Source organism: Myotis nattereri (assembly GCF_964212035.1).
Source record: "Myotis nattereri genome assembly, chromosome: 14".
Taxonomy (NCBI): Eukaryota; Metazoa; Chordata; class Mammalia; order Chiroptera; family Vespertilionidae; genus Myotis; species Myotis nattereri.
In genome coordinates this window covers 33,475,200-33,502,330 of record NC_138089.1, presented here as the reverse complement: position 1 = coordinate 33,502,330, position 27,131 = coordinate 33,475,200, and the positions used below count along the sequence as shown (strand labels likewise).

The 27,131-nt window shown below is 43.3% G+C and overlaps 1 protein-coding gene across 1 annotated transcript in view; it reads left to right on the top strand.

The window, feature by feature from the left end:
- The first annotated feature begins 13,465 nt into the window (after window positions 1-13,465).
- PCCB (propionyl-CoA carboxylase subunit beta) overlaps window positions 13,466-27,131 on the top strand; it is a 55,484-nt gene continuing 41,818 nt past the window's right edge. The window contains exons 1-5 of the mRNA XM_081106168.1: window positions 13,466-13,681; window positions 15,251-15,370; window positions 16,577-16,645; window positions 21,406-21,462; window positions 23,782-23,895. Coding sequence (XP_080962294.1) covers window positions 13,481-13,681; window positions 15,251-15,370; window positions 16,577-16,645; window positions 21,406-21,462; window positions 23,782-23,895 — 561 coding nt within the window. The 5' untranslated portion in view covers window positions 13,466-13,480. The remainder of the gene's footprint in view (window positions 13,682-15,250; window positions 15,371-16,576; window positions 16,646-21,405; window positions 21,463-23,781; window positions 23,896-27,131) is intronic.

Here is a 27,131-nt window from a genome sequence, read left to right as displayed (position 1 = left end):
CCAGAGCCCCCTCCACGCCCTCCCAGAGCTGTCGGCCCGCTCAGCGCGTGCGCATTCCACCGCCCAGCCCCACCGCCTTTCGCCCTGAACGCGTGCGCTTTGACCGCCCACCCAGAAAACCGGATAAACACATCAGCCCGCTCGCGCCAGCCACCCCCCCTCCACCCGCTGCCAACCCACCCAGGGCTCACGGCGCATGTCAGGCTCTCCGCACGGAGCATGCTCTCAGAGAGCCGCCCGCTCTCCCCGCCCCCGCCCCCAGGCGCGCTCAAATTCCCTCTCCCGGGCGTGTGGGCGGTGGTGGAACCTCCGCCACTTGACCCATCTTTCCCCGGTGTGGGCTGTCGGCTCCCCGCGCGACACGGCTTACTCCGTGCCCGCCCCAGCTCAGGCCGGGCGAGGTCGCGCCACGGGACGCTCCGCCCTGGCTGCGGCGCGGCCTCTCACCACCCGGGCGGACCACACGAAGAGGAAACAGCCCCGCGCAGCCCAAGTCCCGCCCCCGCGGTCTTTATCCCGGAACCGGGCTTCTGGACCGCGAAAGGGCGCTTCCGCGGCTGGCTCGCTGGTGCTCGCCCGGCCGGGAGGGCGGGCCGCAGGCAACGTGGCTGCACGCCCCGCGGCTCTGGGCGGCCTTGGCTGGGGCTGAGGGCCCGCAGGCCCGGACCGAAGGCCTCTCCCCCAGCCGGAGCCGGGCTTCCTTCTCCCCCATCCGGAGCCGGCTTCCTTCTCCCCCAGCCGGAGCCGGGCTTCCTTCTCCCCCATCCGGAGCCGGCTTCCTTCTCCCCCATCCGGAGCCGGCTTCCTTCTCCCCCAGCCGGAGCCGGGCTTCCGCAGCCTCTGGTCCGGGGAGTCAGGCGAAAGGGAGCCGCCCGGCCTTGCAGAGGCGCCGTCCAGGGCCGCATGGAGCTCCCCGTGGAACAGTGCCGTTTGAAAAACACGAACCCCCTTTTCAGCTCCGGTGACAGACCTAGCCCTTCTCTGTAAATCAGCCTTAAGAATCCACGGTCCTGCTTTAGAACGAACGCAAATCCTTAAATGTAGTATCTGTTTTTAAACAAGCTTTTGCCTTATGGGTTTGTGTGGGGTTTTTTATTTTTTATTTTTTTTTTTGGGGGGGGGGGTTGTTTTTGGGTTTTTTTCCAGAAGCCTAAGGACTCAGATTAAATAAACATCTACCTTAACCTGATTCCCTTCCGCTGTAAAAGTACAAAACCTCCTTTGACTAGCACAAGTAGAAGCACAGCATAGGAACCGTTTCTTACCTCTGGACATACCAAAGTTGTTCAGCATAATTTTGTGCACGTAGTAGCTGCTCTGCAAGTTTACAAAATGGGATGTATAACGTAAGGAAATCTCTCGTGGCACACATACATGTTAGTGTCAGGGCCTTGTCACTTAGAGGAGAAATGAATAGTTAAGAGATTGAGGGAACCTGTATAAACCTCTGATATATCATTTCTACTACCATTGAAAACAGGTTTTCTTTATAAGGCCTAGCACATTACCAACAATTAAGTATTAAGCAATAAGGACTAACTTCCTAGTTGTGTTACGCAACAAAGCAGATATTAAAGTGGAGCAAAATATGTTTGGTTGTCTTGTATCCGGAAAGCGGCAGATACCCTAAAGTTCACCCTCATTGTGAAAATCCCCATCTTTTTTTTTTATAAAAGATTTTTTCCAAGCTCCTCTTCAAATAAAACTGTTACAGTATACATGTCTATTTTCATTCCAAATTCTAAGGTCTTCTTCCACAACCCAGAGGTGGTTCTTTCCCAAAGGAGCAGCAAGAATAAAATAATCAGCACCGTTTTCTATTCAGGCAGCATAAATTAGCAGTCACCCCAGAAAAGTGATTACTTGCAGGGCTTTAACCTTGCAGATTTTCTCATAACTGTATTTTTTAAATCTCTTGAGATGTACACAAGCCAAATTAAGATTAATTTTATTGATGGTTCATTGGAGGGGGGGGACTTAAGCCAGTTTTTTTCCACATTGAAGAATAATCCCTAATAATTATTTGGTTGCTTGAGCCTTGCCAAAAAAAAAAAAGAAAGAAAACAAATGAACTGTGTATAGAAAATAAAGTGTTTGGCAGTCCATATTGTTTGAGTTCATTTATGTTAGGTACACAGGCAAATTAATTTGTGGTGCTAGAAGTCATGATAATGATTACCTTTAATAGGAAAGGACCATGAGGTTGCTTCTGGACTGCTGGTCACATGCTTTTCCTGATCTGGGTTGTAGTTACACCCACACACTAGTGTGATTACTTTGTGAAAGTTCATCTAGTTGCACACTTATGTTTAGTGCACTCTTTTCTCTATGTGTGCTTTACTTCAATAAATATTATATTTAAAAATAAAGTGTTCGGATCAAATACCTAGGAGAAATTATATACAACTCAAATCCCTTAATTATCAATTTAAGATTATTTTTTATATTTTATGCTGAATGATTATTTGGAAGTAAAGTGTTAGTGTTGCCAGAGCTAACAAAAATACAAGATGCAAGTTTAAGAATTTTAATGAAATTTTTACTTTAAAACAGTTTTGAATTTACAGAATTATCACACAGATACATCAAATAGTTCCAGTATATTCTACACCCAATTTTACCTATTAATATCTTACATTAGTATGGTACATTTGCCACAATTGAGGAACTAATAGTAATACACATGATTAACTAAAATCCATATTCTATTTACATTTATTCAGTTTTTCTCTAATATCATTTTCCTGATCCAGGATGACCTCCAGGGCCTACAACATTTAATCATGTCTCCTTAGGCTCCTCTTGGCATCCAGTTAAATTGTCATTCAAAAAAAAATTTTTTTATTCAGACAAATGAAAATTTTCATTTAAACAGATGTCCCATTCTAATTGTCTGTATTACCTACTCTTTTTAAATTAAAACTTATTTCTATTCTCCAGTATTGCCAAGTGCTTACCTCTTTCATTGTACTTACAGTTCCTGACAGTTCTTGATTTGGCCCTATCTTCTCCCCATTATACTAAAACTGCTAAAAGGTCAGAGTTTCTCCCTCTTTGCCTTTTATCGTCATCACCTAGGATAGAATCTGACATATAATGGGCACTAAGTAATTTTTAAAATAATAATGAGTTACTAGGAATGCAATATTGTAAAGAAAACCTCCAGTACTGTGTTTGGTGCATAATGGGCATGGACAAAGGTTTACATATTTGCTTTTCCTTGGGGAGAGATATAAAATGTCTTGCAAATTTAAAGACAGTTCTTATTTCAGCTTAATCAATGTCAATTCTAAAATCCTTAATAAAACTAGAAGTGTGGATTGATTTGAAACACTCAGAATAATCCATCAACAAGTATTTATTGATTGCACTTTGTGGACAATGAAGTAAATGCAGAAGTAGTTGTAGTGATGCTTTCAAAGAACAATGATCAGGCTGGCAGTAAGTCAGAGGGACTTTCTGAGAGGTTAGGCCCTTTATGAAATTATGAAATAGTTGTTTGCCTTTCCCCTCCTCCTCCTTCTTCTGTCCCCATCTTTTTCTTCCTCCACCAAAAACTATCTAAAGATAACAATTGCCCTCCCCCACTTTCCTATGTTGCATTCTCCCTTTCTGCCTAGTATGTCCACTCTACTGCCTTCACCATTATAGCCATCTGATATGGACTGAATGTTTGCGTCCCCTCCAAATTCAGATGTTGTAATCCTAACCCCCCAGTTCAATGGTATTAAGAGGGTGGGGCCTTTGGGAGATAACTAGGTCACCAGGGTAGAGCCCTCAAAAACGGAATTAGTGCTCTTATAAAAGAGACCCCAGAGAGTTCTCATTCTCTTTGCCATGTGAGGATACAAGGAGAAGTCACCCATCTTCAACTGAGAAGAGAGCCCTCATCAGGCGACCATGATGGCATTCTGGCCTCAGATTTCCAGCTCCCAGAATGGTGAGAAATAAGTGTTTGTTGTTTAAACCACCCAGTTGATGGCATTGTTATAGCAGAACAAGTGTTTAATTTACTATCATTGTGGAAAGAAATCAATCTAACTTCAATCTAACCTTAATCTAAACTCATAACAAATCTTTGGAGACTGTCTAGAGCAAATGCATTTTTACAGGGAGCAATAAATCAGATGAAATTAAATCAAAGCCTAACTTCTCTTCTTTCCTTGACCAGTCCTCTCTGTTAACAACTTCCTTTTCCATTTTCTGCTCTTTAGCTGTGGTTATACCTCCCCAACACTCAGTCTTAGAGATCCTCAAAAGAATCATTTTCCTTTGCATATCAATTCCTATTGATATTTTTCTATGACATTTCTTTCAAATCAATACATCTATCCATTCATTTCATCCAAAAACATTTATTTAGCAACTCCAGCACTCATTTATTTTATTTTTTTTAAAATAGATTTTATTGATTTTTTACAGAGAGAAAGGGAGAGGATAGAGAGTTAGAAACATGGATGAGATAGAAACATCAATCAGCTGCTTCCTGCACACCCCCTACTGGGGATGTGCCTGCAACCAAGGTACATGCCCTTGACCGGAATTGAACCTGGGACCCTTCAGTCCGCAGGCCAACGCTCTATCCACTAAGCCAAACAAGTTAGGGCGCACTCATTTATTTTATATCTCAAATATTAAAATTGCCTCCAGCTTCTTCATCCCTAACTCTAGTATAAACAAAGCATCTTGCTTTATTGATTATCTACCCAGCACAGTGCCAGACACATATTAAGGTACCCATTAAATGTTAGTGTTTTTATTCCCCAAGATACTTTCAACATTATTCCAATGCCTATTAAATTTGTCCATTCATTTATGCAACCAACATTTATTTCCAGTTACATGCCAGGCATTCAGAATAAAAAAATGAATAATTCAACAGTTTCCAGCCCTCAAAGAGTTCACAGTCTAGTTGGGGTGGCAGTTATATACACAGCTAATTTACAATTCAGCGTGGAGAGGATTTAGGGATGCAATTGATGCAAGCCTAAAATTTCTTAACAGATATTTCTGTTACATTATGAGTAAAACAATCTTGTGTGGACTTTGCTAAGAAAATAACTGCAATTATTCATAGCATTGCTTCTAAGGGAAATATGTTCTGCATTCCAAATAATTTAAAATTGAATTTTTGGAAAACAGCCCGTTTGTCCCTGGAGGTTGTCTATTTCTCCATTACTTAAGCTCCCTATCAGTCTTTTTTCTTTCTTTTTTTAATATATTTTATTGATTTTTTTTTTTACAGCGAGGAAGGGAGAGGGATAGAGACTTAGAAACATCGATGAGAGAGAAACATTGATCAGCTGCCTCCTGCACACCCCCTACTGGGAATGTGCCCTCAACCAAGGTACATGCCCTTGACTGGAATTGAACCTGGGATCCCTCAGTCCGCAGGCCGACGCTTTATCCACTGAGCCAAACCAGCCAGGACCCTACCAGTCTTTTTAAAAAATGTTATTGAATTTATTGGGGTGCATTGGTTAATAAAATTATATAGGTTTCAGGTGTACAATTCTATAATACATCATCTATATATTGTGTGTTCGCCAAGTCAAGTCTCCTTCCATCACCACTTATCTCCCCTTTATCTTCTGCTACACCCTCAACCCCACTTTCCCTCTGGAAATCACCATACTATTTGTTGTCAGCATTTATGAGGGTTTTTTTTTCTTTGCTTAATCCCTTCACCTTTTTCACCCAGTCCCTCAAATGCCTCTCTTCTAACAGCTGTCAGTCTGTTCTCTGTATCTGTGAGTCTGTTTCTATTTTCTTTGTTAGTTTATTTTGTTCATTAGATTCCACATATAAGTGAAATAATATGGAACTTGTCTTTCTCTGACTGGCTTATATCACTTAGCGTGATACTCTCCAAGTCCATTCATGCTGTCCCAAAAGGTAAGATTTCTTTTTTTTTTTAAGGCCATGTAGTATTCCATTGTGTAAATGTACCACAGCTTTTTTATCCACTCATCTACTACCTGGGCTGCTTCCAAATCTTGGTGATTGTAAATAATGCTGCACTGCACCAGTGTTTCTGGTTTCTTCAGATATACCCCCAAAGTAGAATCACTGGGTCATAAGGCAGTTCAATTTTTAAATTTTTAATTGATTTTTATTTATTACTTATTTTTTATTGATTTCAGAGAGAAAGGAAGAGGGAGAGAAATATACAAACATCAATGATGAGAATCATTGACTGGCTGCCTCCTGCATGCCCTCTACTGAGGATGGAGCCCACAACCTGGGCATGCGCCCTTGACTGGAATGGAACCTGGAACCCTTTAGTCCGTAGGCCAACACTCTATCCACTGAGCCAAACCAGCTAGGGCTTACATTTTTAATTGACTTTTAGAGAGGAAGGGAGAGGGAGAGAAATGATGTGAAAGCGAAACCTTAGTCAGCTGCCTCCTGCACGCCCCCTACGCGATCGAGCCCATAGCTGGGGCATGTGCCCTGAGCAGGAATCAAATGCAGCAACCTTTCGGTGCATGGGATGATACCCAGCCAACTGAGCCACACTGGCCAGGGCCCATTTTTTATTTCTTTAGGTAACTGCATACTGTTTTCCACAGTGGCTGCACCAATCTGCATTCCCACCAACAGTGCACAATGGTTCCCTTTTCTCCACATCCTCACCAACACTTGTTGTTCGTTAATTGGTAACAGCCGTTCTGACAGGTGTGAAGTAATATCTCATTGTACTTTTAATTTGTATTTCTCTGATTATTACTGACATTGAGCATCTTTTCATATAGCTATTGGCCATCTGTATATGTACTCTTCGGAAAAGTGTCTATTTAGATCCTTTGCCCATGTTTTAATTGGATTGTTTTTGTTGTTGTTTTTTGTTTTGTTTTGTTTTTGGTGTTGAGTTGTATAAGTTCTTTATAAATTTTGCATATTAACCCCTTATCAGATATATCATTGTTGAATACAATCTCTCATTCAGTGGGTTGTCTTTTCATTTTGTTAAAGGTTTCCTTTGTTGTGTAAACCCTTTTTAGTTTGATGTAGTCCTATTTGTTTATTTTTCTTTTGTTTCCTTTTCCCACAGAAACATAGAAAAAATATTGCTACAAGCAATGTATGAGATTTTAATGCCTATGTTTTCTTCTAGGGTTTTTATGGTTTTGAGTCTAACATTTAAGTCTTTAATCCATTTTTATTTTTTTTAAAAATATATTTTATTGATTTTTTACAGAGAGGAAGGGAGAGAGATAGAGAGTTAGAAACATCGATGAGAGAGAAACATCGATCAGCTGCCTCCTGCACATCTCCTACTGGGGATATGCCCGCAACCCAGGTATATGCCCTTGACCGGAATCGAACCTGGGACCTTTCAGTCTGAAGGCCAATGCTCTATCCACTGAGCCAAACCGGTTTTGGCTTTAATCCATTTTTAGTTTATTCTTATGTATGGTGTAAGAAGGTGGTGCAGTTTAATTTTTTTTCATGTACCTGTCCAGTTTTCCCAACACCATTTATTGAATAGACTAACTTTACCGCACTGCAATTTTTACCACCTCTGTCAAATATTGACCATAAAGGCATGAGTTTATTTATGGGCTCTCTCTTCTGTTTTATTGATCTATATGTCTGTTTTTATGCCCATATCATGCTGTTTTGATGACTGTGGCTTTGTTGTATAGCTTAATACAAGGTAACATGCTTCCTCCAACTTTGTTCTTCTTCCTCAAGATTGCTGTGGCTATTCGGGGTCTTTTGTGGTTCCATTTAAGTTTTTGGAATATTTGTTCTAGTTCTGTGAAATATACCATTGGTATCTTGATAGGAATTGCATTGAATCTATAGATTGCTTTGGATAGTACAGACATTTTAATGATGTTAATTCTTTCTATCCATGAGCATGGTATATGCTTCCACTTATTTGTATCTTCTTCAATTTCTTTCTTCAGTGTCTTACAATTTGCTGAGTACAAGTCCTTTACACCCTTGGTTAAATTATTTCTATGGCCCTAGCTGGTTTTGCTCAGTGGATAGAGCATCTGCCTGCAGACTGAAGGGTCCTGGGTTCAATTCCAGTCAGGAGCACATGCCCAGGTTGCCGGCTGGATTCCACAGGAGGGAGTGTGTAGGAGGCAGCCAATCAATGACTCTCTCTCATCATTGATGTTACTATCTCTCCCTTCCTCTCTGAAATCAATAAAAGATATATATTTTTTAAAATAAATTAAAACGAAATAAAATACATTTGCCTATCTTAAATATCACTTAACAATTATCAAGTGTAAAAATGTATTTTAAATTATTTCTATGTATTTTTATGCAATGGTAAATGGGAGCTTCCTTAGTTTCCCTTTCAGAGAGTTCATTAATGCTTCCTAGGGACTGCTTCCAGGCAATGACTAAGTGTGGCAGAGAAACTAAGGCCCATTCCTGGGAGATGCCAGACTCCTCTGACAGGTGACTTGGAGAAATCCCAAACGCCCTTGTCGAACTTTCCTCAGAATTGCACTGGGGTGTAAGATGCTGCCATCCAATATTTCTTCCTTCATTTCTTCACTTGGGGTCGGGCTTGCATTGCAGTCTGATGACTCCACCCGCCTCCCTATTTGCCTCCCCATTTTCTCTCCTAGGCATTTCCTCTAATAAATGTCTTACATAGATAATTTTATCTTGCAACCATTTCTCAGGGACCCAGACTAACACAAGTGGTACTGGGAGTGGTCCATGAAAATACGTGGTAAGATAGGAATTTGGACTGGCTCATCTACTGCCCATAAGGCAAAGAGGATGCCAGCCTGGTTAGTAGGTTGGACTCAGGTAGTTCCTGGCACAACTGCTAAAGCTCTCACCAGTGTTAACCTGAGAAAATGTCTCGGTAGAAGGGAATGCTGTGGCAGACGTGATGATGCAAGCATTTGAAAAGCAAGAAGAGAGCGATGACTACAAAGATAGTAAAATTGGGTGGTTACTAGTAAGTTGTATTGACACCCTATGTTGAAATCATGAGAGACTGAAGGCCATTAACAACAAGCAGTTTTTGGCTACGTGAGAGAAACATAAGGCCTTTGGGAGAGCTTACAAAGAGACCTTTATCTCTGTCAGGGGAAGGGAATACACAGCTGAGTGGCAGGATGAAGACCTAATTGTTAGAGTAGCAAAGCTCCAGAGACATTGGAAAGCTCAGCTAAGGCAGGTTTGGAATGGCCTTCTACACGCATTGAAGTACAGTACAGAGGGAGCAGTCTGGATGGATGAGGTGCCCTCCTTCAGGACACAGTGTATGTATTCAATCAGAGGCCTCTTTATGGTGCTGTGTCCTGAATAGGAAGAATACATGGGTTGGGGAACCAACAGATAGAAGCAGCAGGAGTGACCCCACTTATTATAACATCCAATGCCCCACTAAGGAATTTTGTGCTTTCTGTCCTTACTTATTTTTTGTTGCTGTTAATTCTCATTTGAGGATATTTTTTTCCATTGATTTTTAAAAAATATATTTTTATTGATTTCAGAGAGGAAGAGAGAGGTTGAAACATCAATGATGAGAGGGAATTACTGATTGGCTGCCTCCTGCATGCCCCCCACTGGGGATCAAGCCTGCAATCCAGGCATGTAACCTTGACCTGAATCGAACCCGGGACCCTTCAGTCCACAGGCCGAAGCTCTATCCACTGAGCCAAACCAGCCAGGGCTCCATTGATTTTTTTGAGAGAGGGTTGGGGTGCTAAGAAAAAGACAGAGACAGAGACAGAGAAACATCAATGTGAGAGAGGCACATTGATTGGTTGTCTCCCACATGCACCCCAACTGGGGTAAGAGATTGGACCTGCAACCCAGGTATATGCCCTTGACCAGAAATTGAACCCATAATCCTTTGGTGTACAGGCCGATGCTCTAACCATTGAGATCACCTCCTAGGGCTGTCCTCACAACTCTGGACTCTGCAGGGTTCGAGGTTCTAGTCCCCAAAGAGGCCACACTTTTGCCAAGGGATATAGCAAGGATTCCATTGAATTATAAGCTGCAGCTGCTGCCAGGTCACTTTGAAGTCTGTGTCCAGGAATCAGCAAGGGTAATTGATTCTGGTCAGCAGGAGGGCTGTTTTTTTGCACAATGGGGACAAGGGGAAACACATGTGATAGCTAGGCGATTCACTTGTCTTGGGTGCTTCCTGGTACTCTCCTGCTCTTTTGCAACCATGAATGGACATACCAGCAGCCCTGGACTGAAAGGATATTACCAATGGTTCAGACCCTTCCAGAATAAAAGTTTGGTTTACATCGCCAGGTAAGGCACCAAGACCTGCCTAGGCGATTGCTGAGGGTGAGCGGATTTGAGAATGGATAGTAAAGGAGGGAGAGGTTAATACTAGGTGTGGCTCTGAGATCAACTGCATCAACAGAGTCTGTTCCACTAACACCCACTTCTGAGTTTCCTCTCAGGAACAAAGCCCACAGGATCCAGGGAGGAACTGAGTCCCAAACCTGTGCAGAGTGGTACATCTGTGTGGGGCAAAGGTAGACTGCGGTGGCCATGAGAATGTATGTCTCAGATCTCCAGCTCAAGGAGTGGAATCAACCATGCACCCCAGCTGCTGGCCTCTGAAATCTATGGCTGGGTTTGCTCTGAGGCCACTCATCTACAGGCTTCTCCCAGCCAACGACTGAGTGTGCCAGGGAAACTGAAGCAGGCCCCTTCCTGGGAGATGGGGACTCATCTGGCAGGTGACTTTGCTCCAAGACTCCATGATGGTCTTGTTCAATTTTCCTTAACCTGCTCTACAGTCTAAGATGCTTATACTGGGCCTGCCTTCCATCCTTCCCTCTCTCCTTCAGTCAGGGGCAGGTTTACCTTATAATCACAGTCTGAAGACTCCCAGAATCCTCTGGCTCTCTTCCCATTTTCTCTCACAGGCATTTACCTGAATACATTTCTTACAAATTCAATCCTATCTGGGATTCAGCTTCTTGGAGGATCTGGTTTTGTTCAATGGATAGAACGTTGGTTTGCAGACTGAAGGGTCCCGGGTTTGATTTTGGTTTCAAGGACATGTACCGAGGTTGTAAGTTCCTCCCCGGCCCAGGCCCTGATGGGGCGTGTGCAGGAGGCAACCAATGGCTGTGCTTCTCTCACATCAATATTTCTCTCTGTCTTTCCCTCTCTAAAAAATCAATGGGAAAATATCCTTGGGTGGATTAAAAAAAAAAAAGTCATTTATGGATCCCTCCTCTGTTGGGCTTTCTGCTATGCACTGGTTATTCAAAGTTAAATTAAGAAAAAAAAAATCCTTGTCTCCCTGAGGAACCAATACTTACCCTAATCCAGGCAGAGAGGGGATCAGGGTAGACTGCCTTGAAGAGATGATACATGAGCAAGGTATCAGGTGTAGAAGAGCATGCATAGTTTTTTTGTTTTTTTTTTTAAATATATTTTATTGATTTTTTACAGAGAAGAAGGGAGAGTTAGAAACATCGATGAGAGAGAAACATCGATCAGCTGCCTCCTGCACATCTCCTACTGGGGATGTGCCCGCAACCAACGTACATGCCCTTGACCGGAATCGAACCTGGGACCTTTCAGTCCACAGGCCGACGCTCTATCCACTGAGCCAAACTGGTTTCGGCTATAGTTTTAAGGAGAAAACCTCCAGAGCCATATGCAATTGCCTATGTGCTAGCTCAGTTCAATTCCACAAACACATTCTGAAGGCCTCCTATGTGTTGGGACTTGTTCCAGTTGCAGGGGCAACAGTGGTGAGTAAGCCAGCCATGGCCCCTGCCTTCTGGCTTAGAAATCTAGCTGGGGAGAGAGCTAAACAATCGTAACATGGTGTTAAGATGTGCCATAGGGGAGGATCTACAAAGCACTTTAGGACAAAAGAGTCCCACTGCCCCCAGCCCAAATCAAGTCCCAATTTCTGAACATGGTAAAATTCTTCACAGTCTAACTCCATTATCACTTCCCATTCTCATTTACCACGGTTCCTCCAGAAGCTGGGGACACAGCCATGGTGTGTGTGTGGGGGGTGTGTGTGTGTGGGGGGGGGGAGGTGGGGGGGGGAAGAGGGGGAAAATCTGAACATGTCAGGCCTTTGCTCACACTGCTAGTGTTCCCTCGCATACAATTACCTTCTCAGAGATACTCTCCTTGGTACACCCAGACTTGCCCAAATTCTCCCCTGTGCTGCCAGGTCAGTCCCTTGTCCTTAAACAGGGACCCAAATGTAGAGCCAAGAGCACCCACTACGGAGTCAGACAGATGCAAGCGAACTTTGTCCAGCTACATGACTTTAGGCCTTGGTCCCTCAGCTTCCCTGAATAGCTAGGCGAACAATTCCTAATCCAGGAAGCATAAGTCCTGGTGGTTAGTTCTTGGCACAAAGTAGGTGCTCAAAATTCCTAAAATGTTTGCTGAATTGAATTGCATTAACATTACCGGCCTCTTCGAGGGGGAGGCAATAAGGACAAATTCCCAACAGTTCAGTTCTAAATCCCCTGAGAAGTGACTGTAAAACATCAAAAATCATCGAGAGGTCATCTGTTGAAACAGATTGCTGGCTGCACCCCCAGAACCTTCAATTCAGTAGGTCTGGTGTGGAGCCTGAGAATTTGAAAGTTTGCATTTCCATCTCTTTCCTGGGGATGCTGAAGCTGCTGGGCCCACACTTTGAGAACCACTCCCTAGAACAGCGGTTCTCAACCTGTGGGTCGCGACCCCTTTGGGGATCTAACTACCCTTTCACAGGGGGTCGCCTAAGACCATCGGAAAACACATATATAATTACATATTGTTTTTGTGATGAATCACTATGCTTTAATTATGTTCAATTTGTAACAACGAAAATACATCCTGCATATCAGATATTTACATCACGATTCATAACAGTAGCAAAATTACAGTTATGAAGTAGCAACGAAAATAATGTTATGGTTGGGGGTCACCACAGCATGAGGAACTGTATTAAAGGGTCGCGGCGTTAGGAAGGTTGAGAACCACTGCCCTAGAAGTTAGGAGCCCTGTGATCAGTAAGTGGCACATGGCACATCCCTGTGTTTGAATCCTGGCTCCACCACATCTTCAGCCTTGATCAAATCACTCTAACTCTGTGTTTCATTGACTTCACCTGTGGAAAGAGTATAACAAGCTAATGCAAGTGCCAAATGCCACACCTGGTCCACTGTTCAATAAATGTTGGCTAATTCATTATCTATTTCCTGGAGCAAGTGTGATGAGAGAACTCGAGGTCTAGGTAGTCAGAGAAGAGCAAGGATCAAGGTCATCCTCTGTGTGTGGCCAGGAGGGTACGAGATGAGAGGACGATTCCCAATCCTCCCGGCGACGCTGTGGGGCGGCCTGGGATCTGGATATCTGAGGCCTTCCTCCCACGCACGCTCTGCATTCCAATGGCTGCGTCCCGCAGACGTTGCGCAGGCGCAGACCCCGCTACGCTGACGCTCGGCCACGCACTTGCGTACTCAGGTGCGCTGGTTGGGGGCGCGCCGGCGGGACAAATATGGCGACGGCAATGCGCGTGGCGGCGGCAATGCGCGTGGCGGCGGCTGGAGCAAGGCTCAGCGTCGGGGTGAGCGGCCTCCGGGTCGCAGTCCGCAGCCTGTGCAGCCAGCCCGTCTCCATTAACGAGCGCATAGAGGAAAAGCGCCGCGCCGCGCTGATGGGAGGGGGCCAGCGCCGCATTGACGCGCAGCACAAGCGAGTAAGTCCGGAGGGGACCGAGGCCGTCCCGCCCCCGGCGTTCGCGACCTATCACAGGGCGCCCGGCTCCCGGCGCCCGAGGCCTCCCAGCCAATCCGCGCAAAGCTGAGGAGGGGCGGGGGCGAGAATGTTCACCTTGAGAACTTGTTGCCTTCCCCCTGGAGCCCCGACGTGCTTTATCACTTTCTGCTTTCGCTTGGAATGTTTGTTAGGCGGGCCTGGCTCTCCGCTCAACAGCTATAAACTTTTGGACAAGTTACTAACCTTTAGGAGTCAATTTATTCTAAACAGGATAGTAATAATTCTCCCCTCGCAATCTTATTGTTAAAATAGAGATAGTGAAGCAATGACAGGCACTTCATCTTTAAAAATTATACTTATTCTTCTCATGCCCCATGAAAGAATGGTTCTTGCTCCATTATGGAAGCAGTAAAATCGAGACAGGTGGCAGGGGAAGTAACATAAGCAAACTCTTACATTAACCTGGGGTGGGGGGTGGGGGTGGTGTGGTGCATGCAGGGAACTTGGGGGACTTTGTCCCCAGAACACCAGCTAAGCCCCTTCAGGATCTCAGGGTCTCCGCGTGCATCGACCTGCTGGGTAGGAAAGGCACGCTTCGGAGGTAGGTGGTTTTTCTGGGGGTGTTCATGTTAGTTTATATCTTTGGCTGCAGTGAGCAGCCTAGGCACTGCTGCCCACCGCCCAGGCGTTGATGGAGATATATATGCTGGGTGGGCCATTTAGCAGCAGGGGAAACTGAAGTCCAGATCAGTAGGTTATCTGGGAGTTCAAACTACACTTGCTTACTGCGTCCCTGACATGTGTGAGTCTGGACCGATTTGCTGGATGAATTGAATAACCAACCTGGAAAGTGCAGAAGTGAAATTTTTAGAGGTGAAGGGCACTGAAGCATGCATAGCTCACAAGTGTGGGGGAGGTGACTGGGGTGGAAGCCTGGGATCTTCAGTGAGGAGATTTGAACCAGCCTGGGAGTCTGAATTGAGTGTTGAGTTCGGTGTTGTAAATGCCCATTTGACAAGGGTCTAAAGGTGACAGTTTCTTTCTTTTTATATATATATACTAGAGGCCTGATGCATGAAATTTGTGCAAGAGTAGGCCTTCCTTTCCCTGACTGCTGGCACCGGCTTCCCTCCAGCCACAGGCACCCTGACCAGTGGCCTGGGCCTCCCTCTGCACCGTGATCATGGGGCAATGGCCAGCCCAATGCACCCGCCTTGGCTGGTGCCAGTGGGTGTCATAACGTGTTCCTGGATGGTTGGTGGGATGGGTGTTCCACTGTTTGGCCGTTTGGCTGATTTGCATATTACACTTTTATTATATAGGATATTTGCCTTCCACAGTTGGTGGCTCCTGGAGCACTCTGTCTACTCTGATTTTCTAACTAGGTGAAGTCGACTGATAACACCTGTCTCTTAGGTTGATGGAGTGAGTATAGGCTTTCACATGAGGTGAAGGGGCCAAACTTGTTCTCCTGACCCTCCTATGAGCACTCCTTGCTTACTGACTTTGTCTGTGGTGACATCACTGAATGATTTTTGTTGCATTTTAGGGAAAGCTAACGGCGAGAGAGCGGATCAGTCTCTTGCTGGACCCTGACAGTTTTGTGGAGAGCGACATGTTTGTGGAACACAGATGTGCAGATTTCGGAATGGCTGCTGATAAGAATAAGGTATCTGTTCACAATGGTGTTGTGAGCCTCCAAGTTGTACTTTCCTGCTGTGGCCTTGCTGCCTACCCAAAGATTTTCAACCTTTTCTGTCTCATGTCACACATAAACTAATTACTGAAATTCTGCGGCATACCAAAAAAATGTTATATTTTTTGCTGATCTGACAAGAAAATAGGTATAATTTTGACTCATTCACACTGGACAGCTATTGTTGTGTTGGCTATTGTCATTTTTTTTTTGACAGTCTAAGGCAGCGGTTCTCAACCTGTGGGTCGCGACCCCTTTGGGATACATTGAAACATTTTCATGCTTTCGGGCCCTAGAATGCAGGAATGCCTCTGGAGAGGCACTACGGTGGCCTCCAGGTCCCCCACTTACCTTTGTCTGCAGATGAAGGAATGTGAGTGGACTGCTAATACATTGTGCAGTGGGACTCTGGCTCCGCTCCTAAGGCTCTGGTGGTGGGTTCAGAGTTCTCAGATGTATAGGATGACAAACTTGGAAGGAAAGGAGAGAAAATCTTCAGGTTGCGTTCTGCTCTGATGGCATCAGAGACCCTTAGAGACTGACCACTGGCCTCTCACACACTAAGTTTATGCCTTGGAGTTTTTCTTTTCTTTTTTTCTCTTTGTCTGCCTTGGAGTTTTTGAGGTCAGAGTCACTGACACTTCTTCCTTTAGATGGGTGCTCTCCATGCGTGTGCAGAGTTCTTTGCTCAGCTTTCTTCAGGTCTGCATATATGGTGTTTGAGACCAAAGATTTGTAAACTTGGCATCAGACCAGCTGGCTCCATTTGGGCTATTATGGGCCACAGTAATTGCCAGGATTCCAAGCACAATGATAGGTTTGCCTTTTTAAGGTTTGTGGGTGGGGGGTGGGGTTTGTAGAAGTTGCCATTTTTTTTTTAATGTCTTTCCTTCCTGTTAGCCTTTGGTAGTGACAGCCCTAGAGGGTCTCTTGATAATTCTGCTTTTAGGAAGAAGATGAGGCCTAAGACTACAGCACCCTCCATTTCTGTTAAAGCAGTAGCTTTGTACTAGCTGAGGGGGGAAGGGATATTCCTTTGTGTTCCTAATTCCTATTGAATTTTAAAGAATTTGGGGTGGTTTTTTGGGGGGGCATCTTTCATTGGGTCATAATTACTATAAACTTATTAAAAGAAACATTTGTGTCTTTTAACGTTTATTTTTTAAATTTTTTTGGTAGTTTCCTGGAGACAGTGTTGTCACTGGCCGTGGCCGAATCAACGGAAGATTGGTTTACATCTTCAGTCAGGTATGTCGTAACTGCAAGAGGTGGGGCTTTCCTCCAGGGCAGAGCCAGGAGCAAAATATGTGAAGAGAAAACAGTTTGGGAAATGAGAACTTGCATGTAGTTTGGGGCAGATGAGGGATTTACTTTCTCTTTTTCAGTGCATATGTACTTAGTATTATACTTTGTGTTTTTCTTAGGGAGACAGATCCCTAGCTCTTTGGGGGAGGACCACAGGTCAGTAATCTTTAAGTCTAGGCAGGTTGATTGTGTGCCTGGAGGGCAGCTAGTCCTGGGTAGGGTGTGTGGACCTGAGAGACCCTGATGCAGCCGGGGTGGAGGGGACTTGACTCAGCACCACAGGCCCCTGCGTTTTTGGCTTTCATGAAAATGTTCAAACAAGTTTTATCAGGCTGAATCAAAACACATACAGTGTCTTCACACTAAGACCATAGGACAGTGATGGCGAACCTATGACATACGTGTCAGAGGTGACACGCGAACTCATTTTTTTGGTTGATTTTTCTTTGTTAAATGGCACTTAAATATATAAAATAAATATCAAAAATATAAATCTTTGTTTTACTATGGTTGCAAATATCAAAAAATTTCTATATGTGACACGGCACCAGAGTTAAGTTAGGGTTTTTCAAAACGCTGACACGCCGAGCTCAAAAGGTTCGCCATCACTGCCATAGGAGAATATAGGGGGAAGAATATGGCCTCCCAAGATGTCCTAATCCCTGAAACCTGTGAATATGTTACCTTACATGGCAAAGGTGAATTAACCTTGTAGACGGAATTAATGTTGCTAATCAGCTGACCTTAAAATAGAGTAGCCTGGGTTATCCAGGTGGGCCCAGTGTAACCATAAGGGTCCTTAAAAGTGGGAGAGGCAGAGAAGGAGGCATAGGAGATGGGAGAAGGCCTTGATCTGTAGTTACTGGCTTAGAAGAGGGGGTCATGAACAAAGGAATATGGAAGATCTCTAAAAGCTGGAGAAGACAAAAAACAAACAAACAGATTATTCCCTGGAGCCTTCAGAAAAGAGCATAGCCCTGCTAGCCTTGATTTTAACCCAGTGAGACCCATGTAGGATATTTGTTTGTTTGTTTATTTATTTATTATTGATTTTAGAGAGAGACAAACATGGATGTGAGAGAGAAACATCAATCAGTTGCCTCCCGTATGTTTCCTGACCAGGATTGAACCAGCAACCTAGATATCTGACTGGGAATTGAACCCACAACCTTTTGGTGTATGGGACGAGCTCCAACCAACTGAGTCACCAGTGTAGGACTTTTAAATTACAGAACTGTAAGGTGATATATGTTGTTTCAAGCCACTGAATTTTTCTTCTTTCTTTTTTTTTTGAGGAATGGAAGGGAGGAAAAAGCTAAAACAAGGAAGGGTTTAGGATAGAAGGAGCTATAGGAGAAGTCTAGGCGGGGCTGCTTTGGGTTTTTAGAAATGTTATAGGAAAGAAATGAGCCTAGGCTGGGCTGCTTTGGCTCCCTGAGAAGTCAAAGAAAAGGGGGTCTTGGAGACAGGTTTGGGGGTTAGCCCTGGACTAGCTGCAGGTGCCTATTGCTCCCCGGTTGTAAGTCTCGTGGAGTCCCTTAGAGTTAGTTTAGGGCAGGGGTCCTCAAACTTTTTAAACAGGGGGCCAGTTCACTGTACCTCAGACCGTTGGAGGGCTGGGCTATAGTTTAAAAAAAACCTATGAACAAATTCCTATGCACACTGCACATATCTTATTTTGAAGTAAAAAAACAAAACGGGAACAAATACAATATTTGTATTTGTATGTGGCCCGCGGGCCGTAGTTTGAGGACCCCTGGTTTAGGGGATGCTCACCTGTAGGGGAAGAAGAGGGGAAAGGGAAAGGTGAAGGTATACTCCAGAGAGGGAGAGAGAGCTCTGGGACCTTCATTTTGAGGGTTTTTAAAGGCTGGGAGTTTAGGGAAGATCTTATGGAAGGATCTCAATAGAATATTCATCAGCTTTTCCAGGTGTATCCTTTCAGGGTCGTGGTCTCCACTGATTGGTCGGTGCCAGGGCACGGGGTTATTAGTCATCATAGTTGTAGTTGGTCCTCGTGTCTCTCACCTGGTTTTGCTGCTTTTCTTGGCCTGGGGCTGAAATACAACTGAGGTCAAGATGTTATCTGTAGGGAAGGGACCTTCTGTATCTGGCTGTAAATTACTTGGCCAATTTCTGAGTTTCCCTATTCCGCTTGCCAAGGCATTTTCCTAGTGTCTTACTATCCTGCCTCAATATCCGTAGGCATTTTTCCTGGGGAGCTTCTGTTTTTCCACAGTAACAGCTTCAGTCTCTTACCTGATAATTGGTTGTAGGTGTGTAGGGGAGGGGAATAGGGGGAAAGGAGGGACCGATCCGGTTCATCATTGAGTGTTCAGCAAGCATGTCAAACTCGCGGCCTACGGGCGGCATGTGGCCCACAAGGAATATTTTTGCAGCCCAGCCAACAAAACGGTATGTAAGAAACGTTTTAATAAAAATTTTGCAACTTAGTTTTTTCAATATCCTGTTTTTTTTTTTAGTTTTTTTTTTAATATATTTTATTGATTTTTCACAGAGAGGAAGGAAGAGAGATAGAGAGAGTTAGAAACATCCATGAGAGAGAAACATCGATCAGCTGCCTCTTGCACATCCCCCACCGGGGATGTGCCCGCAACCCAGGTACATGCTCTTGACCGGAATCGAACCAGGGACCTCTCAGTCCGCAGGCTGACGCTCTATCCACTGAGCCAAACCAGTTTCGGCTTCAATATCCTGTTATACATAATTATTAATAATGAACTACAACATTCGCTAATGACTGATTGCCATTATCGTGTTGCATTCATTTCCCTTACACGCCTTACGTGCAGGTGCACCATTTCTCTCCACTAATACTAGCAGCAAATATTTTAGCAGCCAATTGCCACGTCATTAATCTTGGACTGACTTGTTTGGTATGCGCAACAGGACATATTTTGCTTTCAGAGAACAAGAAAAATAGGTTTATTTGCATTATGCTTATTAATTAGTGCAGTTATTCAGTGTCTAGTAAGTTAATGTTCAAGAAAATATTAATTTTTATTAAAATGTTCTATTTTATGTTAACGATTACTCATTTATTTCAGCCCTTTGTATTCAGCATGTCTCTATCGAAATACACCTACGTTTCTATGAAAATTGAAGTTTTTGTTTTTTGCGGCCCACATAAACTTAAACCTTGTTTATTTGGCCCGTGTTAGCCTTTGAGTTTGACATGCTTGGTGTCCAGGATCCTAATCTCATCTGTTTTCAGTTTCACCTTTTTCTTTGTTTGTTGCTAGAGATGGTGAGTCCAGAACACCTCTGGTTAAATTAAGTTTCTTTCTTTATTTACTTTTTAATCCTCATGTGAGGATGTTTTTATTTTTTTAATTGATTTTATAGAGAGAGGAAAGGGGGATGGGGGAGATAGATAGAAAGATAGATAGAGAAACATTGATTGGTTGCTTTCCATACATGCCCCCACTGGGAATCGAACCCACAACCTTTTGGTGCATGGGATGACACTCCAATCAACTGAGCCATCTGGCCAAAGCCTCCTGTGGTTAAATTTATTTAGAGAATAAAGCTTTCTCCTCTCAAAAGTGAACATGAGGTCCTGTGGGGTGTAACTGCTCCTAACACAGACTTTGCATTAATTTGCGCCCCCCACCCCACACACTTTCCAGGGTTCCCGGATTGTCCCTCCCTTATGGTTACTCCCTGGGCAGGTGCGTAGGCTTTTATTTGTGCTTTCTTCCAATTGGTTCCCTCTTTTTTACATTCATTCATTCATTCATTTATTTATTTATTATTTTTATTTATTTATTTATTTATTTATTTATTTATTTATTTATTTTCCTCACCTGAGGATATTTTTCCACTGATTTTTAGAAAGAGTGGAAGAGAGAGGGAAAGACAGAATACCGATATGAGAGAGAAACATCGATTGACTGCCTCCTGCCTGTGCCCTGACCAGGGCCCAGGCCTGGCAGGAGCCTACAACCGAGGTATGTGCTCTTGACCAGAATCAAATCCGAGACCCTTCAGTCCACAGGCCTGCGCTCTACCCACTGAGCCAAACTGGTTAGGGCTTCTTGTGCTTTCAATTCAAACTTGTCCAGTTTCTTTTCTGTTGTTTCCTCTTCCTTTTTTGGCCATCATGTGTTTTTAATTTCCCTCTGTCTTTTGGGGGAGTGTTTAGGAAGGGGGTTGTTTCTTCAAAGAAGCCCTCCACATCAGAAGGTAATGAAAACCCATAAGCAAAAGGAAGCTTTGAGGTCTCTGATTCACTTTTTACCTCCCTTGTCAAACCAGCAAATGTTTCCTAGTAATAGAATTGCCTGACTTTGAGATATATATATATAAAATTTTCACTATTCTGTGGGATAATTTATAAATCAGACTTAAATTTTTTTTTCACTTCTGGAAATCCTTTAAAAACTTTATGAGCCCTGACTGGTTTGGCTCAGTGGATAGAGTGCTGGCCTGTGGACTGAAGGGTTCCACGTTCGATTCCGGTCAAGGGCATGTACCTTAGTTGTGGGCACATCCCCAGTAGGGTGTGTGCAGGAGGCAGCTGATTGATGTTTCTAACTATCTATCCCTCTCCCTTCCTCTCTGTAAAAAATCAATAAAATATATTAAAAATAAACTTTATGAATTTTTTATTTCTTCCTACTACCGGCTCTTCATCTCTGGTTAGTCACTATATTTTATTTGTTGATTTATTTACTTTTTAGGATTTTACAGTTTTCGGAGGCAGTCTGTCAGGAGCACATGCCCAAAAGATCTGCAAAGTAAGTATTTAATAGTAACAACAAACCCAGTACTTTCCTCAGTTACATAGTACATATTGAGTATCTTTGGGGTGTAAGACACTCAGTATGTGGGATGGGACAGAGGTAAGAAAGATATGGTCCCTTCAGTCCAGGGCAGGAGTTCTTGACATTTTTTGTACTATGGATCTCTTTGGCAGGCCGTTGAAGCCTGGACTCTCATTGTTTTACATGCTTCAAATAAAATACATAGGACTACATAAATTAAAAATAAAATTTTAAAAACATCACATTTGTAATATATGTGCTTTGTTAATGCATTAAATAAGATTTAGCAGTGGGTCTAATGTGCTATAATTTCAAATAGGCATGAATAAAAATATTTCAAGATATTTGCAACAACTTGAATGTGACACGGAAATATCTGTGGTTGCTGTTAATGACAAAGTCACAGGTATTTCTAGTACTTAGGTGTTTTTTGGTCTGTATTCATAATTGAGGAAACGCTAAAGATCGGGTAAAGGTATTAAAGATAAAGATGTAAATTTTTTTCCCATCCAAGTTCATTGAGTCCCTCAAATCCTTTCACAGATGCCTTGGGGTTCTGAGGACCCCATGGCCTCGGTGGAGAGTCCAGGTGCTAAAAGATAAAGAGCATTGCAAGGATTACATGATGGTGTTTTAATAACAGTGCTGGAGATAAGATGCTTTGGAGGTGAATAAAAGTGGAGATCATATTTAGAGAATTTTGGAGTAAAAGTAGAGTTGACTGTTAGTAGCTAGACAGGGCTTTCCTATGTAATGGAACACTTGGATTTTAGACATGGTCCTGTCATTTATTACTCCTGAGACCTTGAGCCAATCACTTAACTTTTAAACCTTCTAATTTTTCTCTTTTACTTCCCCTGTTACGATTGTTAAATGAGATAATGGAAGTCAGAGTGCTTTGTAAACTGTCAAGGGCTATTAGGAATATTGTTCATTAGGCTGTCAGCTACTAACCCATGAGGGTAATCTGTCTCAGAAGTAAAAGCAGGCCTGAGCCCGGCCTCAGGTTAACAGATGGGTCCACATTTACTTTCATGAAAATACTTCTTTGCCATTCTGTCTACTATATGTTCTTTCAAAAGAGTAACTGGAAACACGACTGGCTGCTAAAAAATATTACGGTCACGTGCCACTTAATGGGCGGTGTTCTGAGAAATGCATTGTTAGTCGGTTTTGTTGTATAAAATCAGAATGTACTTACACAAATGTAGACGGCATAGCCTCCCACACACCTAGGCCATATGGCATAGCCTATTGCTCCTCGGCTACAAGCCTGCACAGCATGTTATTGTACAAAACAACATGGGATTAAATCAAGCACAAGAGAAAAATGATAAAATCAAGAGACGCATCAAGCGCAAGATGTATGAAGCTGCTGCTGGTGTTACCAGCTTACTGTTTTATAACAGACTTTTTTTTCAAGAATAACAGTGCACACTAAAATAACGATAAAAGGTATAGTATCGTATCAACAATAAAGATTTTAAAAAAGTATAGTATAGTAAATACATTAGCCAGTGCCATAGTCATTCATTATCAAGTATTATGTACTGTACTATTTTATTGTTGTTAATCCTCACTGGAGGATACGTTTTCCATTGATTTTTTTACAGAGAGTGGGGCGGGGGGAGGAGGGGGGCAAAGAGAAAAAATACACAGAACATCAATGTGAGAGAGACACAGCGGTTGTCTCCCACATGCTTTCTGGCTGGGCTGGGCATCACACCTGTAACCCAGGTATGTGCCCTCGTCCGGGAATTGGACCCAAGACACTTCAGTGTTTGGGCCGATGGTCTACCTCTGGGAACACTGACCAGGGCTGTGCTACTATACTTTTATAGGACCGGCATTTACACCAGCATCACCATAAACACGTGAGTAATGCACTGTGCTATCATATTACAACAACTGTGACATCACTGCACAATAGGAATTTTTCAGCATTATAATCTTACGGGACCATTGTTATATATGTGGTCCATCATTGACTAAATATTGTTATGTGGTGCATGGCTATAGCCTCAGCCTATGGCTCTAGAAATGCCATGAGAAGTATCATCCCCTGCTAATGGGAAGTGCTTTGGCACTTGGATGTTTGGGTGTCTTTAGCCCTTTAAAATATGGTTCTCTGTCTTCCATGATGATACCCAATCATCATGGGAATGAAGCCAGTGCTACTCTGTTTTGAAAAGTGCCCTCAGAACATTGTCCAGGAAACACTGCGGTGCTTTGTAAATGCTGTATTTGGTAACAGGATCGGTTGTCTCACAAAAGGTTTCTCTGCTCTCTCAGATCATGGACCAGGCCATGACAGTGGGGGCTCCAGTGATTGGACTGAATGACTCTGGGGGAGCACGGATTCAAGAGGGAGTAGAGTCTTTGGCTGGCTACGCAGACATCTTTCTGGTGAGATACCTGTCAACAGAATAGAGAGTAAAACAGCACAGGGCTTAGTTCTCTAAGCTGTGTCCTGGTCAGAGCTTTCCTATCTCTCATTGTTCTCTGCCCCATTGTGTCTGTTCCATAGCTTCCTCCTGTATCACCAGGGGTGGCATGAAAGGTGGATGAAAAGCAAGAGAAAGCAGGTGGGGAGGGTTTTTGTTTTTTCCCCCATACAGGGCCACTCATTGGGGAAGCAAAATTCAAGATCATTCATAAGAGAAAGTCACTTAAATATATATTTTTTTCAAAAGCAAGGGTGAGAATATAAAAGGTTCAAATGAACTGATTTGCTAGAATAGGAATTTTTTAAAAAATGCATTGCTTTTTATTTTTTGGTTAAAACACAAGATCATGTAGTACAAAAAGAAAGAAATCACCCGAATCCTACCATTCAGAAGTATGTGGTGAGCAACATTTCAGACATCTTCCTGTTTACACAGACGACATTAAAGAAAAAGAAATGAAAAGAAACAAAAAAGGAATTAAGTGCATTATTTGAAGTTGGAAGTATATTGTGAGAGAGATAGTAAGGGAGATTGGGGTGAGAGGGAGAGATACTGCCAGATGGAAACTTTAGAAAAGAGACAGTTCAGCATTTCTAGGGAGGGGAGGAAAGAGAGGAAGGAAGGAAGGAGACAGACAAACATTGTTTATAATCAGGGCAGCTGTTCTTGTCATCCCCTGTCCTGCAGGCTTATGAGGGTTTTTATCCTTGGCTACTGCCCTTCGTGATCACTCAGAAAAATGTGTGCTTAAATTTTTGTAAGGTACTCTATTAGTTGTGGGAGCACTTGTGTTAGTTGAGAAGCCACTTTATAGACCTTAAACCTGCTTTTTATTTATTTATTTATTTATTTAATTTTTTTAAAATATATTTTATTGATTTCTTACAGAGGGGAAGGGAGAGGGACAGAGAGTCAGAAACATCGATGAGAGAGAGACATTGATCAGCTGCCTCCTGCACACTCCCCACTGGGTATGTGCCCGCAACCAAGGTACATGCCCTCGACCAGAATCGAACCCGGGACCCTTGAGTCTGCAGGCCGACGCTCTATCCACTGAGCCAAACTGGTCAGGGCAAACCTGCTTTTTAATCTCTAAACTTGAACTCCAGGGATAAGCCACTGGGGAGAATTAGTTTTTTTTTGGTGGCTTAGCTAGAACAGTTTAGGCCTGGAAGGTCTACTTTGGCCCCTCGCCTGGAAGTCATGCTTGTGTCAGAAATGAAGGAAAGAAAGAGTGGCCCTGAGAGAAGTGGCAGTAAACCGCTACATTTTAGAGCTTGTCAGGATTTTAGAATGTCATCTAGACTAACTTATCTGGGGCAGTTGGGTTTTCTCTTGTTGTCAGGGGATAGGCTTTAGTGACTTTTAAGATCTGCATTAATTAATTGCTTGCTAGTATTGCTTGTCATACTTCTACCTCCACTCACTTCTTCCTGCCTGTACTGTTATTTTTTGTAACTTAATTTTGATATAATTTCAAACTTCATAGAAAAATTGCAAAAGAGTATGAGGCATTCCTATTTGTCCACTACCCAGATTCACTTCTTGTTTACATTTTGCCCATTTGCCCTATCATTCTCTCTCCATATTTTACATATTTGTATGTTACATTTTTTTTGAAAAATTTGAGAGTAAATTAGAGATTGTGCCTTCTTTATCTCTTAAATCTTTCATTGTGTATTTCCTAAGAAAGCACATTCCCTTGTATAACCAGGGTATAATAATACAAATCAAGAAACTTAAACATTGATTCATCAATATTATTTTTATCCATGGTCCTTATTCATATTTCATCAAATGATCTTAATAAAGCTCTCTATAACTAATTTTTTTTTCTTTGGTTACTCCTCAACCGAGGACATTTTTCCATTGATTTTCAGAGAGAGTGGAAAGGAGGGGGAGAGACAGAGAGAGAGAAACATTGATGCGAGAGACACTTCATTTGGTTGCCTCCTGCAGACACCCCAACCAGGGCCAGGGATCGAGCCTGCAGCCGAAGTGTGTGCTCTTGACCGGAATTGAACCTGGGAGCCTTCAGTCTGCAGGCCAGTGCTCTATCCACTGAGCCGAGCTGGCAGGGCTTTAGCTATTTTTTCCCTCACTGGCTCAGATACAATCCAGGATTAAGTACTGCCTCTAGTTGTCTTATCTCTTAAATATTCTTTAAACTGGAACAGTTCCTCAGTTTTTGTCCTTCATGATTTTGACATATTTTTTAAAATCAGATTTATTGAGGTATAATTTACAAACCATAAAATCAATCCCTTGTAAGCATATAGTTCAGTGATTTTTTAATACATTTATAGAGTTTGGTAACCATTAACACAATCCAGTTTCAGAACCTTTCCCTCCAAAAAGGTCCCTCATGCCTTTTTGCAGTCAATGCCTGCCCAGCTGAAGGCAAACACTGATCAGCTTTCTCTTTACAGTTTTTGCATCTGACTCTTTTCACTTAGTACAATATGACTGAACCTCAACAAATATTATGCTATGTATCAGTGGTACATTCCTTTTTATTGATGAACTAGAGGCCCAATGCATGAGATTCGTGCACTGGGGGAGCAGTCCCTTAGCCTGGCCTGTGCCCTCTCACAGTCTGGGACCTCTTGAGAGATGTCCGCCTGCCGGCTTAGGCCCGCTCCCCTCGGGGGATTGGGCCTACGCCGGCAGTCAGACATCCCTCTCGCAGTCCGGGGCTCTTGCAGTCTGGGACGCCTTGCTCCTTACTGCCCGCCTGTAGCAGAGGCAGGAGAGGCTCCTGCCACCACTGCTACGCTTGCCAGCTGTGATCCTGGCTCACTGCTCCTTGGCACTGCCTCGGAGCGGGGAGAGGCTCCTGCCATTGCAGCTGGGCTTGCCCCCTGTGGCAGCGCACTGACTGACCACCAGGGGGCAGCTCCCGCATTGAGCGTCTGCCCCCTGGTGGTCAGTGCGCATCATAGTGACCCGTTGTTCTGCCATTCAGTCGATTTGCATATTACACTTTTATTATATAGGCTATTCTATTATATGGATATAATAATTATCAGGGAAATGCAAATCAGAACCACAATGAGATACCACTTCACACCTTCGGAATGGCTATTAAGAATTCAGCAAATATTAAGTATTGGCAACATGTGAAGAAAAGGGAACTCTCATGCACTGTTGGTGGGATTATAAATTGGTGTAGTCACTAGAGAAAATAGTATGGAG